Source organism: Gossypium hirsutum, chromosome A09, assembly GCF_007990345.1.
Source record: "Gossypium hirsutum isolate 1008001.06 chromosome A09, Gossypium_hirsutum_v2.1, whole genome shotgun sequence".
Lineage (NCBI taxonomy): Eukaryota > Viridiplantae > Streptophyta > Magnoliopsida > Malvales > Malvaceae > Gossypium > Gossypium hirsutum.
This window is the reverse complement of record NC_053432.1, coordinates 7,044,396-7,060,058: the sequence shown is the minus strand read 5'-3', so window position 1 is coordinate 7,060,058 and position 15,663 is coordinate 7,044,396. Positions and strand designations below refer to the sequence as shown.

The 15,663-nt window shown below is 32.1% G+C and overlaps 1 protein-coding gene across 2 annotated transcripts; it reads left to right on the top strand.

Annotated features, from left to right (window-relative positions):
* The first annotated feature begins 7,146 nt into the window (after positions 1–7,146).
* On the top strand, positions 7,147–11,614 carry LOC107892371 (translation factor GUF1 homolog, mitochondrial). 2 transcript variants are annotated; one of them, XM_016817440.2, is made up of 12 exons: positions 7,147–7,550; positions 7,848–8,598; positions 8,712–8,868; positions 9,003–9,057; positions 9,137–9,204; positions 9,309–9,413; positions 9,496–9,567; positions 9,978–10,091; positions 10,417–10,557; positions 10,635–10,694; positions 10,786–10,977; positions 11,416–11,614. In XM_016817440.2, the coding sequence occupies exons 1-11, from the start codon at positions 7,248–7,250 to the stop codon at positions 10,949–10,951; spliced, it is 1,992 nt and encodes a 663-aa protein (XP_016672929.1). In that variant the 5' UTR covers positions 7,147–7,247; the 3' UTR covers positions 10,952–10,977; positions 11,416–11,614. The 2 variants fall into 2 exon arrangements, with proteins under 2 accessions (XP_016672929.1, XP_016672930.1); XM_016817441.2 differs by having other exon boundaries at positions 7,172–7,550; positions 11,424–11,614.
* Positions 11,615–15,663: the final 4,049 nt, after the last annotated feature.

Sequence of the window (15,663 nt, the reverse complement as noted above, 5' to 3'; positions counted from 1 at the left end):
AAATAACCTCAGGACTATGGAACAAAGGATTATCCTAGACACCTACACCGAGGTATTGGCGGTGATTCTCAAATATTACAAACAGAATGCGATATGATGAGATAGAATGCAATAGAAACAAAGACATAGAAAATAAATATTACACGTCCATAATAGAGCAAGCAAGTGATGAAATAGAACAACATATTACTCCACAGCAATCCTTTCTTTTGCCAAGTACGTAAATGACATAAGTTCAAACTTTATAACCCCTATACCGACCTTCAATATTATTTTAATAAAAAAAGATATAATTAAATATATAATATAAAATGCATCCTAACATTTAGCTTAATATTGGAAACATACTTTCCATACTTGAATTAGTTACAATCCTCATATATATTAAAAATATATTTTACTTGGATAAATAAATTTCTATTTTTTATTAGATAATTTTGGTTAATTGGGTTATCTAATGTGATTTGTACTTAAACATGTACAAATATATTAAAATGAGATTAAGTATCTATGAGTTTTTCCTTTTAATAATTTTAAGTCCTCGTCAAATGTATGAAAACAACATGGTGGACCATATCTGCGAAGTTACTTGTTGGACTCAGTTTGATATAAAACATTTTAAATCTAAATCAGTTACTTTTCAATTTTGACTAAATTGGGTCATTTTTAAATAATAAAATGGAAATTTCAAACTCAACAATATAAGTAATAAACTAGTAAAGTTGAGTAAAAGTATATGGAAGATCTTTTATTAAGAGTTGGGTTACGTTTTCCCTTCTCTACTAAAAAAATAGGTAAATTAGTTCTTATACATTAGATTAAATTATTTATTTTTACTGTTAAAAAACGGTCTCTGTATATTATCATTAGTTACACATGCTACTATTTGGTTATTTTGTCAGCCATGCTAGTTTTTAATGGTAGAAATTAATGAAAATTTTAATAGAAATGATTAGTGTACTCTTTGATCTAATATACTGAAATTAAGTAGAGTGGACAAAATGTAATATGTCATTTAATACAGTGACTTCTATGGTATTTTTATCACATACAAACACTAAGGGTGGGTTTGGGGCGGCGGTGCGGTGTGATGCGATACGGTGCGATGCGTTTAGCTTACTTTTTACTTCATGCTACAGTATGGCTACAGTATCCAATCTCACTGCCACCGCTGTTTTTACACTGACCGCAGGTAAACATACCGCTCATCCAAACTCACCTTAAATCATATAACTCATGGATGTGATTTGTTTTAAGTCCTTATCAATTTATGCATATGTAAAAATTTGAAATTCAAAGAGAGAGAATATTATTGTAAATATTTTTTTTGAACAATCTCAATATATGTTTTGATCATATCCTCTTTAACACAATACTTAGAACTATTCATATCCCCTCCTCAACCCATAAATAGGAGGATAATATGCTTCAGCACACTCGAATCACATCCTCCTATATTGACAATAATACTCATACTAATCAAGGTAAGACTCAATCGTAAATATTAAAATTTGTTAAACCATGATTTTGATAAAAATACAAAATTTCCCCCAAACATAAATCAAAGAGTTGTTTCTAAAATCATATTAATGTTAGAGACCTATAAAGAAAAGATGATAGAGGTAGGTCTTCCATTAAATTCATTGGGAGACTATGAAGAAAGTGTGGAATTTGGAAAGACTTGAAAAAGTGGGAAATTTGAAGTGATCAAAGCTAAAAATTTTGATTATTTAGTCCCTAATATAATTTCCTAGGTTTTTCATTACAAAATTCCAATAGAGATATTGATAACTTTGCTTGAAATTTAAAGCAGAATCAATGCAATACCATAATTGTACTAGAAGAACACATTTATTTTTGTATTTTTTTAATATTAAAGATAAAATAAACATTATTATTATTAGTTTTCTTTATGGAATATAAGTTTTAAGTATTTAATTGCAATTTTTTATTCTTTTTAGGTTTAAATATATTAGAGGTTCTTGTACTATTTTGTAATTTAAAATTTAATCCTTATATTTTAATTTTGAGACATTCGGTTGTTGTACTTTTTATTTAAAAACATTGATGTCTTCATTCAAATTTTCAATTATAAAGAGACAAAATAACTTTTGGCCCTCAATATTTTATAGTTTTTTTTGTTGATTTGGTCCTCACTCTTTAAAAGAACATAAAAATTATAAAAATAAAATAAAAAATTTATTTAAAGAATAAATGTTTTATTTTAAAAAAAATAAAACTCTTTAAAATTAAAAAAATCATTTATAAAATTCATAAACTCATAAAAAGTCAAAAAAATTAAAAAAACTCAATAATATTAAAATTAAATTTGAAAATTTATTTTTAATTTAATTCAAAAATTATATTAAAAATTTGATTTAATATTAATTCAACCAACTAGTCACCTTATCACCAGTCACAAAGTCAATAAAAATAACTTTTTTTTTGAAATGTTGAAACTTTTTATATGACTTTTTAAATTTTAAATGTTTTTTAAAAGATTATAATTTTTAAAATATTTTAGGATTTTTATTGAAAATAAAAAGGACTAAAAAAGTTGTTCTTATTATTAAATAAATAATAAAGAAAGCAAGAGAACAAAAAAGAGGAGAGCAAATAAGAAGTACTTATTTTTATTTTTATTGATCGATACAATCTTATAAAATTTTTTCAAAGTCTATATTTATAGGTATAATAAGTGTAAATGAAATAAAACTCTACTTCTAATTATTATCAGAATCCTAAAGGACATCAAATTTATTTTTATTTTGATGGACATCCACTTGATAATAAAATACATATGTTGATTGAGTTTTAGCTCGATTAGTATTAGTGTTGTTGTCAATGGAGGAGGATGTGGATTCGAGTGCGTTTTAACGCATTATCCTACTATTTATAGGTTGGGAGGGGTTATGAGTAGTTTTAGGCATTGTGTCAAGAAAACGTAGATATAACCAAAACCTATAATGAGATTATTTTAAAAAAAAACTTATAATGGTTCTATCTTTTTTATAATTACAAAATTGGATGAAGGGATCGATATTTTTAAATAAAAAATCTAAGTATTCAATGTCTCAAAATTAAAATACTCAGAAATTTTTAATATATATATAAAGGCCTTTGGGGTGTGTTTGTGTGAGAAATTTGTACTAGGGATTTTATTTGAATCAAAGTTTTCAAATTTCTAAAAATGAATTTATTTGTTTAGGTAAATATGTTAGAGAATTTTAAAATTTATGAGTAATTCCAAGAGAGAATTTTAATAACTCAAATTCTTTTTTCAAATTCCACCTAAATAGGTGTTTTTTTTTTATAATTCATCATAATTTTATTCGATTTAATACATATGATTTCACTATAAGATGACAAACTTAAACTTCAAAAACTATTTTTGTTTAATTATAACATATATATTTTATAACTTATTTTTTAAAATAAATTATTTATCCAACCAAAGCAATTGCTAGCATTTAAAAAAAAACTCAAAATTTTTAAAATTTTTCTTCCAAACACTCTTTAACGTATTAACAGTACTTAGAATTACTCACAATTTCACTCCAACCTTTAAATAAGAGGATAAATGTGTTTCAACGAGCTAAAATCTACATAAACCCACATCCTCTTATATTAATAACAATACCGATACACTTTTAACATCCTTTTTTTGAACAATCTCATTATAAGTTTTGATCATATCTACTCTTTTTAACACAATGCCTAAAACTACCCATAGCCCCTCTCCAACCCATAAATAAGAGGATAATACGCTTCAACATATTCGAACCCATGTCCTCTTGCATTGGCATCAATACATATATTGATATGTAATACACAGAGTCTTTTTAGAGTCAAACTCAATTTATTTTATTATGTAATATGAAATGTTTTATTTAAATTTGATCATAAACGGGATGAATTAATTCTCTTATGAGTTCATTTTATAGAAAAATGATTTCTCTTATGAATTATTAAGGTAATAAATATATATTTTAAAGTAAAAGTAAAATTATTAAGAAAATTTTATAAAGTATATTTTGTTTTATTTTAATTATAAATAAAATTATATAAATATTTTGTTAATATTAAAATAAATTCAGTGGTATTACATATTAGATTGTGCTTTGGAAAGTAACCTTTTACTATCCGAATTTAAGAAGGTTAACAATTAGAGTATTAAAGACATCCACTCTATACAATCTATAATGATGACTTAATGGCAAGTTTAATACCTTATAGATACTTCCAAGGATAAGGAAGAAATGATCAATTTCTTAAAGATACCAGGCCTCTATTTTGGGCCAGTTCTGCATTGCTTTTCAGAAGCACTTCTAGCTCCAAAAGCACTTTTGGAAGAAAAGCTGTACAGAACAAGCTACTTTTGGCTGAAATTTTTAGCTTTTCAAAGTACTTTTGAAAAGCACTCCTGAAAAGAAGAAGCTAAAATTTTTAGTTTTTTCTCTCCCAAAAGCACTTTTAGTGCTTAATTACTTTTTCACCTCTCCAATAACATAGTACTTCCCCTTTTTTTCTTGGTACTCAATTACAAATGTGTTAAAATCATTAATTAAAAATAATTTTTTTAAAATACTAATTATAAATATTTAATAGTTATATTTAAATATTTAAAATATAGTTTATATATTCTAATTAAATTTTATAAATAATTAATATTTATTGCTTAAAAATATTTAAAATTTATATTTTATATATTAAAATATTACAAGAAGTTATATAATTTTTTTATATTCTTACTAAAATATAATAATATTAACTAATTTAATATATATTTGTTACTTGATAATAACATGTCTAAAATGGATATTTTATTTCTCAAAAGTACTTTTTGACAGTAATGCTAAACACTCAAATTTTAAATCAAAATTTTCAAAAGCACTTTTCCACGGCACTTTTTAAAAGCACTTTTCAAAAACATTGCCAAACTAGCCATTCGTTAACTCACTCTTAACCTCCAGCCTTTATATTCCTTTCATCCTCATTCTTTGTAACCTTTGGCTTTCCACCTTGACTAGGTGAATTGGCTCTCACAACAACCACAACTCTTTCTATTGGAAAAAGTCTAATTTAAAATAATTTTTTTTGTGAAAATTAAAAATTTAAAGATCAAATGATTTGTGATATTTATAGCAATAATTCTAGCTTTCAATCGAACGATCTTCTCTGTTATTCTCATACTATGAATCGATCTAAATATGAATTCGAATAACCACAAATCAAACACACAAGTAAAAATAAATTTTGAGTCATTCTCTGCAAAATCTAGCTACAATGCAATGCTTTTATTTTCGGTGGCTAAAGACAAATTGAGGGTTTGATTAAAAGAGCAACTAAAGGTGCTGGTGAGTTTTTTGCTTTGGCATCTTCTATTAAATTTCCATTGGGTTCCTCCAGCTCTTGGTTGTTTCAAATTCAATACCGACGGGTCTTCATTTGGGAACCCTGGAATAGATGCCATAACTATTATCCTAATGTGAAGTTATGTAATTCTATTTTATCTCGGCTTATTGATGAATGCAGGATGCTCCTTGCTGCTATGGTTTTAAGATATATTTCAAAAAAGGAACAAGTGTTCGGACGCTATTATTTAATTAAAGGTTAATTTTAATATTTATTAAAGATTGATGTAAATTTTCAATTTGGATTCAAACTTAATTAGATGGATTGTTGTATGAATCTAACAAATTTATGATTTTTATGCTTTCTAAATATATGTTGTATTGTTGATTCTCAACTCAATGTAAAAATTTTCTTCAACTCATGAATAGATTTTTCTAGAATTTTCCAAATGCACACCAATGTTTTGAAAATCATATTTTAGGCTAATTTAGTAGGTGTTTTATTATTAAAAATATTTTATATTTTCATATTTCAATTTAAAGTAATTTGTTTAGCTAGTTACTCGGTGCTTTTATTTTGGTCATCCAAAATGAGATTCTTGTAATTTGATCACCTAATTTTTAGGGTGCTTTCATTTTAATCACTAAACGTTAAATCTTTAACAACGGTCAACTGTACACATCACATCATATTTACACTTTCATTTTGGTCACCTAAAATATATTTTTTTAAGTATTGAGTGGAGTAAAAAAAAAATCAAAGATTAAAGTGAAAAAATGGTAGAAACTAAATAACAAAGAATTAAAGTGAAAAACTCATAATTTTTTTCATCACTTCCTTTTCTTTTTGGTCGAAACTAAGGTGTCCATCGCCAGTAGTAATGACTACTTTGTTGCAGGTGCTCTCTGAAGAGGTATGAAATGTGCTCCATTCCCATAGATGAAGATCGAACCTCCAACATCATGGTTAAGAGATGCGGAGAGCAACCACAACACTACACCTCATGATTTTTACCCAAACAAAACTCATAATTTTTCATCACTTCTTTACCCAAACAAAGAACAAACAATTAATTTAATTAATTACAAGTATATTTTCCTTTACTTTTAGCTTAGCATGAAAGATTCAAGATTATGTAATCAACAAAATTTTAAGTTTCGTAAACAATTATTAAATATGAGGTCAGTGAGTTGATTTTATTAAGGATAATCTCGAAATATAAAATATAATTTTAAAATTTAAAATGAGAATAAACTAATTAATTTTAATATTATAATAACAAATCGATTCAGTAATGAATACAAAATTTCAAAAATTTATTCAATTTATTTTAATGTTTTGAAATTTAATATTTTAATTTAAAAAAATTTAGACCTGAAAATAGGATAAACAAGTACAATTTGACAATTTTTTGTATTTTATTTTAATTTCTACCTTTTTTCACTTTAATTTTTGATTTTTTTTACTCCAATCAATACTTAAAATTTTTTTTTTGAGTGACCAAAATGAAAACAACCTAAAAATTAGGTGACCAAAATGAAAGTATAAACATGATTTAGTGTGTACGACTAACTGAAGTTAGAGATTTAACGCTTGAGTGACTAAAAATGAAAGCGACCTAAAAGTTAAGTGACCAAATTGTAAGGGTTTCATTTGAAGTGACTGATATAAAATTTTCCAAAAAATTGGGTGACCAAATAAGAATTTAGCCTCAAATTTTCAAAGTAATTTACACCTCCAAGAAGACAAGGTAAAAATTGGTATTTAGACAAAAATGAAAAGAGAAACGACGGCGTCTTCTGCGTAGTGTAACCAATATTTATTTCGAAAAGTGGTGCAGGCTATACCATCGTTCTCTCTCTCTCTCCCGCAAAGCTCTCTAAAACCCTCAAATGGGTTCCTTATTCAGAGCTTCAAAAACCCTTAAACCTCGAAAATACTTATCTCCCTTTTATTCAATCAACAACCCATTTGATGCTTTTGGATTAAGTCAAAGATTTTGCTCTCATTCTCGTCAAAACAGCAAAGAATCTGCTCCAATAGATTTGAGTCGATACCCAATTGAAAAAATTAGGAACTTTTCAATTATAGCCCATGTTGATCATGGAAAGTCTACTTTAGCTGATAGACTGTTAGAGCTTACTGGGACCATTAAGAGAGGCCACGGTCAGCCTCAGTATCTTGACAAGTTACAGGTAAATTTTATTGTTTAGATTAAAACTTCTTTATTTGGATTAAGACCTGAAATGTGTGTGCGTGGTTTTTTAAAGATTTTTTATTGCTTTTGAAATGGTTCTTAGTTTTGAGAAGTTGATGAAAAGGCCAGCTATTGACATTGCAATTATTGTTTAAAGAGAAACTAGAATCGGGTTTTTGTTATTTTTTCATATGAACGTTAATTTGGTTTACATTGTAAAAAAGAAAACGAAAGGATTGAGTTTAGCTTTGGTTTAAAGGTGTAAACTTGATGATAATTTTTCTGATGTTATTAGGTAGAGAGAGAAAGGGGAATAACAGTTAAAGCTCAAACGGCGACTATGTTCCACAAATACAAGCTCCATGGATGCAATGATGGTAATATTGATGAACCATCAACGTTTCTGCTAAATCTGATCGACACACCGGGACATGTGGACTTCAGTTATGAGGTGTCTAGATCTCTGGCAGCTTGCCAAGGTGCTCTTTTGGTTGTTGATGCAGCCCAAGGTGTTCAAGCGCAAACTGTTGCAAATTTTTATCTCGCTTTTGAATCTAACCTGACTATAATCCCTGTCATAAACAAGATTGACCAGCCTACTGCTGACCCTGATCGTGTCAAAGCTCAGTTAAAATCAATGTTTGATCTTGACCCTAGTGATGCCCTTTTAACATCTGCTAAAACAGGGCAGGGGCTTGAGCATGTCCTTCCAGCAGTCATAGAGAGGATTCCTCCCCCTCCTGGAAGCAGCAGTTCACCTTTACGTATGCTTCTGTTGGATTCCTATTATGATGAATACAAAGGTGTAATTTGCCATGTTGCCGCTGTTGATGGTGCATTACGTAAAGGTGATAAGATTTCGTCTGCTGCAACTGGTCAAACTTATGAAGTGTTGGATATTGGGATCATGCATCCAGAACTTACTCCCACTGGAGTCCTTCTAAGTGGTCAAGTTGGATATGTGGTGACTGGCATGCGTTCCACAAAAGAGGCGCGTATTGGGGACACGCTATATCACACTCGGGCTACTGTAGAGCCCCTTCCCGGTATATCATCAGGCTTCATCTTTTGTTATTTTTTGATACACTGTACTTCCTATTTCCTTTTTTATTCAAAATAGACACCCTTTTTTTATATTTGCTATGCTTCTAAATCGCAGGTTTCAAACCCGCAAAACATATGGTGTTTTCTGGTCTCTATCCTGCAGATGGATCTGATTTTGATGCACTTAACCATGCTATAGAGAGACTAACATGCAATGATGCCAGCGTCTCTATTACTAAGGAGAGTAGCACAGCACTTGGACTGGGTTTTAGGTGTGCTGTCTTATATTTTGTGACTTATCTCTAAGTACCAATAGTCAAACAGTTTTCTTCTACTATTTAATTATGGAGACTTGCATTGTTATAATGGAATAATTTGTAGTGCGTCTCCTGTATTCCTCCTGCAGGTGTGGGTTTTTAGGCTTACTTCACATGGATGTTTTTCATCAAAGACTTGAACAGGTAATTTTCCCCATTTTTTCCTTTAGAAAAATATTCTTTCTCTATTTGCATGTCATAACAGTTTGTATTATGGACGTAGGAGCATGAAGCTCATGTCATTTCCACTGTTCCAACTGTTCCTTATATTTTTGAGTATTCTGATGGAAGGTACATACTATGATGGCCTTTTTCAATCTTTATTTGGAGAGAAATAGGCTTAGTGAAGTTGGTTTTGAGTTTTGACATGTTTTATGTATCTTGATCTTATGTAGTAAGGTAGAAGTTCAGAATCCTGCTGCATTGTTCTCAGATCCCAAGAAACGACTTACAGCTTGTTGGGAACCTACTGTGATAGCAACTATTATTATTCCTAGTGAGTAAGCTCCCGTACCCCTTTGCTATCTATTTTCTGCAGCATGAAAAGGTTTTATCCTTTTAGGTGTTTTTGCTTTCTTGTAGGTATGTGGGGCCTGTTATTACCCTTTGCTCAGAGCGGAGAGGCCAACAGCTGGAGTACTCATTCATTGACAGGTGATTTTTGCCAGTGCGATTTCTTTAATCTTTGCTTTTCTAACTCGTCAGTGGTAATCTTCGATAAAATGGTTTCTACTTATCTTTGCATTAATGCAGAAAAATCTACTGGTTCATTCTCATGTTTGAATTAATCAATGAAATATTAAATTATATGATGTGGAAATTCAGGTTCTTTATTCTTAGTTGTAGCTGTGCATTCAACGAATATTCTGAAACATTCTTCTTTTTTTTTTCTCCATCTTCCATCAATTTAGCAAGTTAGGTATTCATATAATTTTAAGCTGAAATCCACTTGGGCATTTTTGTTCATTAGATTAGAAGGATTAGAAGTTTTAAAATTTTACCACTGAGAAAATGCCATGTCATAAGCTTTCCAGTACTCATGCACAGCCATTCCTTTTATGCAGTCAACGGGCTTTTATGAAGTATCGGCTACCTCTGAGGGAAATTGTTGTCGACTTTTACAATGAGTTGAAAAGTATAACATCTGGATATGCCTCCTTTGATTATGAAGATTCAGAGTAAGCTTCTTTCTGCCTTTTTCTCTCGCAAATATGCTGTTTAATGTCCTATAATAGCACTTTGGGGAACAAGAGGTGAAACATAGAACTGGTTTCTGCTAGATAGATTTCCTGATTACCTCGGACTGCTAGCAATGAGTATTGTCTCTTGATCTGGCCTAAATTTTCAGTGAAATCTCCAAAGTGCTGGTCCTCTGGCATTTTACACACTTCTGATTGGACATTCAATGTCATGAAATCTTTGCTGACATATTTTTTTCCTATGCCTCCAACAACAGGAGTCTCTTACTTCCTATTATTGACACGTCATTGATGTTCTTTACAGATACCAACAATCTGATTTGGTAAAACTTGATATCCTCTTAAATGGGAAGCCAGTTGATGCCATGGCAACAATTGTTCACTCTTTGAAGGCACAACGAGTTGGTCGTGAACTGGTGGACAAGCTTAAGAAATTCATCGACAGGTCTGTTGTTTTATAGTCTAGTATGAGTTTCACATGAATTAGATTATTGTTAATACTGATGGTCCAATTCTGATTAGGCAAATGTTTGAGATAATCATACAAGCTGCAATTGGATCAAAGGTTATTGCAAGGGAGACGTAAGTGACGTGTCTTTCATTCCTTAAGTTTCTTAAAAATTTTAACTACTATATAATGTTCATTGGTTAAGCCTTTATTTACTGGATTCAGAATCTCAGCAATGAGAAAGAATGTCCTCGCAAAGTGTTATGGTGGGGATGTTACTCGAAAGAGGAAGCTTTTGGAGAAACAAAAGGAAGGAAAGAAGCGAATGAAGCGAGTTGGTTCTGTTGACATACCTCAAGAAGCTTTTCATCAACTGCTGAAGGTGTCATAGTGTAGACTATGTCAGCAATGGTGCTGGTAAGTTCCAATTGGTTAAATCCAACCTGAAGTTTGTAGTGCATGTATTCTCTTGTGCCAGTTGCAGCAAAGGTCTTCATGTATGCAGTTTTCTTTGGCATGCATGCTAATGATAGGGAGTTTTCCTTGCAACCTCAAATTTTGATGATTTAGTGAAGAGGACATTTGAAACTGTTTTGGGATAGTTGTAGCTATACCTTAAGTTATGCCTCATAGGCTTAGTTTCACAATTCATACCAACCTGTAAGGTATTTGATCCCTTCGGGCTATTGGGTCTTAAAAGGTGTCTCACAGGTTGAGTATGATGTGAAGCTATCACTAATCAAACTCTAGAAGAAGTTCATGGTTGACACTCAAGCACTTAATAACTCCAGAGTAGGAAATTGTTGTAGCCATGCATGTATAACTTAAGTAAGTTTCAAAACTAATCTTTTTCAGGATTTTAGGCATATGAAGAAAGGTAGAAAGGTTCAGATCATACAATAATACTGTGAGGAAACCTGGTTGCAAAAGCTGTTGGAAAATCTGAAGCAGTAAAGATGCATTGGCTGTATTTACATGTTTATGCCTTGCAATATACTGCCGTTGTTTGTTGGATAGGGATCATAATTAAATTGATTAACCTTTTCATGCTTAATGATGATTTGTTTATTTTCGTAGCAATGTAAGATTAATAGTAATTACTACAATGGTACTGTAATGGGCCAATTTAGCCTGAGCCCAAAACCCAAAAATAAACAAAAATAAACAAAAAAAGTCCAAAATAATTAACAGTCCAAATGTTATGGGCCCAATTTACAAACCCAAACTTAAAACCCAAAATACAAAAACCTTAAGCCCAATCCTATGGCCCACAGCCTAAATGATTACAGCAGAAACAGAAACCCTAGGCACGCCATTGCCTTCGTGCCACGTCAACGCCTTTATGCCTTCCGCACCCATACCTCCACAGCTGGCCTCCGTAACTACAAGCAAGACAGCACAACAATAGAAAACAATAGCAAAAAACAAACAAACAAAATTTTTGTAACAAAGTAGTGTAATTTCGACTATAAACGCCACGAACACAATGTATTCTCTCCATTTTTTTTTACGAACATACACAGAGTAATCAAAAACAGAAAAAAGAATTAAAAGGTGGTCTTTTATTCTACATTTTTTTTCATTTATTATTTTGCTTATTTTTCTTTTTAAAGAGAAAACAAAAAATAAAAGAAAAAGTTGAACCTTACTTTTTTTTCTTTTTTTTTTTGTGTTTGCGCTGCTGTGGAGGTCAAGGTTCGTCTTTTTCGATGAAAAACGATCCTTTTTAGGCTTGGGGAGTCAAAAAGTAAAAAATGACCCTTTTTTGATTTTTCAGTCATTGTGGACGGCGGTGTCATTGCCGGTAACTGGCGGCTGCCACGGTGGTTTGGTGACTAGAGCATGACCGGCCAAGAGGATTGAGAGAGAGGGGAGAGTTTTGTTTTTTTTTCTTTGAAATAAAAGGTTGGAATGTTTTTTTTTAGGCTATTGGAAATGATGTCGTTTAAGGCTGATTCTAGTAGCCTTAAAATGGAACTATTTTTGCCCTTAACCTAGCGGCTAACCCAAGATTCGACCCGTCCGCCTGGAGGATCCGCGTGTTTTTAGTTATTCGCATTAGACGCCTCTGCTTTTTTAGGCCTATTGCAAAAAGGTGTTGATTCACGTTCGATTACTAAATAGATAGATTGCCATGGAGAACGAATTTTTTGATAAAGTGGAACATAATGCGGCTGTCCGAATATGGTCAGAGAAAATGCAATTAGAGAAAGGTGATAGTTTGGTAAAGGGGTACACATTAGAATTATGGAACTTCACTCGTATCAGCGTGACACAAAACGATCTCTAGGAATTGAAAGAGATATAGGTCTGTTGGGACGATGAGATCAAGCAGCTATTTTCTTGTAATTATGGTGATTTGCCCTAGTTACTCAACATCAAGGTGGACAAACACTTGTTTCGAGTTCTGGCTCAATTTTGAAATTCTGCCAACAGCTGTTTTACTTTTGGAAAGGTAGATTTGGTGCTTACTGTGGAGGAGTATACAGCATTGCTTCGTTTCCCGAAGATTCAAGCTGACAAGGCCTATTCTAGAGTCGTCAATGTCCTGACCTTCGTAAAAAAGTTAATGAATATCATGAGAATAAGTGAATAATAGGTTGCGGCTCGGATTAAGCAAAAAGGAGAAAGCAAATGTATTCCTTGAAAAAGTTTGCGAGATTTGAGTTTGGCACACCAAGATATGAAGAAAAAGGTCGATGTCTTTGCTTTGAGCATTTACGGGCTGATGGTTTTTCCTAAAGTGTTAGGGCACGTAGATGAGGTGGTTTCAGATTTGTTCGACCAATTTGATAAGAGGGTCATGTCTATTCTCGCAATTTTAGCTGAAACATTCAGATCTTTGAATGCATGCCATAGAGCGGGGGAGGGAAGATTCATCGAATGTGCGTAACTATTGCTAGCTTAGTTTCACAGTTATTTCTGGAAAGTAGACAGTTTCTTATCGGGTATTCTCCGAGAATTATTCTCCATTAAAAGAAATAATTGCTATACTGACGCAGGATGACATATCGGTGGAAAAATGGATAGCGATCTTCTAAAATCTCCAAGAAGAGGACGTCGAGTGGAGAACCCCTTAAATGGTCCACGATGATATTCTGTACTGGTGTGGGGACTTTGACTGGGTCTCTCTACTTGGGATTTGGGTGGCTGTCGGATATGCTCTTCTACTGGTGTTGAGGCAATACAAATCGAGATAGTTCAGACCAGTAACACAGTCGTTAGCTCAATGCAAGTTTTTATATAAGGGTGATAACTACAAGAAAAAAGGTTCGAGAAATGTCTAATGCTTGGAACTAGACTCGTCGGATGAAAAGATTTGCTGTAGGTCCGATGACGACCCGCGATTATAATGGGTGGTGGAGTAGAAAAATCAATGACAATATTCTCGGGCCAAGTCAAGAAAGTGCTCGATCGATGTAAGAATACTTGCAAGTGGTTCTATCCGAGCTAGAGATCATAAAGTAGGATTTTGAAAAGAGTAATTCGGAGCGAGGAAAGAGAATAGAACAACTGGAGGAGGAAAAAATACATTTGAAATTAGATGTTAATATTCAGAAGCTAAAGGCCGAGAAATTGAGAAAGGGAAAGAATAAGGTTGAAGAGGATTTGGATAGTTTGAAAACGAATTATAAAAGGTTGCGTTTATCGATAAGAATTGTCGGATTAGGGAAAACGTCAAAACAATGGCAACAAGAGATTCAAGAAGAAAATATTAGAGCTGACCGATAGGATAATTAGTTCCTAGCAATTGAGGTTGACATGTTAAATGTGAAATATGAATTAGAATCGGATCGGGGTCGAGAGCTAGCTTGACTTTTTAATAAAGTCAAAGCTTTGAGCATTAGGGCAAAGCCATATATGTAATCTGTTTTATGTGAAGAATTTTGTTTTTTAGTAAAATTATTCTAAATGGAATAAATCAGAGTCGACATCTTTTTTGCATTCATCCCATGCATTTGTATTATATCGCATCATATGCATTAAATTTTATAAAAGGACCTTAACTAATTAAAAATTATTTCAGTTAATCTAGAAACCGATAAAAGTCTATCAACTAAGCATCGTTATGGTACTCGTGCTAAAACTAAAGTAATTGACCAAAAATTAGAAAGAGTAGAACAGATTTAAAGAGATATGCAAGATCAACTGCAAATACAAATGCAAGAATAATTGGCCAAAATTCAATAAGACATGAGAGATTAGATGCTAGAATCCTAAAAGAATATGATGAACTAATTAACCCATTTGTTAATTGGATGGGTAGAAAAAAGAAAGTCCTATGCTCAATTCCGGGAACGATAACAAGGATCTCGCTTATCCTCTAGGCTTTACCCCAACAAACACCTAAGCACAACCAAATACATATCCACAAAGGGTGTCCGTTAACATTAGGCCCCAATATTAGACAAGTGCCTTTGAACAAATAAGCTTCCCGACAGGTTCAAGCTCCAACCTAGGAGACAATTCAGCAAATCCCGTTGTCTCTAATCTTGATGATATAGCAAAAATAGAAAAGGCGAGAGTGGAACTTCCAAAACAACTTGAAGATCGATGCAGATGGATAGAAGAGAAATTTAAGGCATTGGAAAGCGCTGATTGCCATTGTGAAATTGATGCTAAAGACTTAAGCCTGGTTCCAGATCTAGTACTCCCGCCCAAATTTAAGATCCCGAAGTTTGAGAAATATAATAGGATCAGTTGCCCCGAAGCTCACATTAAAATGTTCTGTCGGATGATAACAGGATATGTTGATAATGATTAGTTGTTAATTTACTGTTTCTAAGACAGCCTGACCGGGGCTACGACCAAATGGTATAATCAACTAAGCCGTGCCAAAATTAATTAATGGAAGGACCTAGCGCAGGCTTTCATGAAACAATATGGCCACGTAACTAATATGGCACCCGACAGAATCACACTGCAAAACATGGAAAAAAAGCCAAGCGTGAACTTTAGGCAATATGCTCAAAAGTGGAGGGAAGTCGCCACGTAAGCCTAGTCACCTCTTTTGGAAAAAAGAAGCCACAATATTTTTCATCAACACTTTAAATGCCCCATTCATTAATCATATGTTGAGAGGCACCACTAAAAGTTCGGATA

Excerpts from the sequence above, each read along its gene's own strand:
- LOC107892371 (XM_016817440.2), top strand. The coding sequence starts at position 7,248 with ATGGGTTCCTTATTCAGAGCTTCAAAAACCCTTAAACCTCGAAAATAC. Across the intron at positions 8,869-9,002 it reads GCACTTGGACTGGGTTTTAG|GTGTGGGTTTTTAGGCTTAC; the intron begins GTGTGCTGTCTT and ends TTCCTCCTGCAG. Across the intron at positions 9,058-9,136 it reads TTCATCAAAGACTTGAACAG|GAGCATGAAGCTCATGTCAT; the intron begins GTAATTTTCCCC and ends TTATGGACGTAG.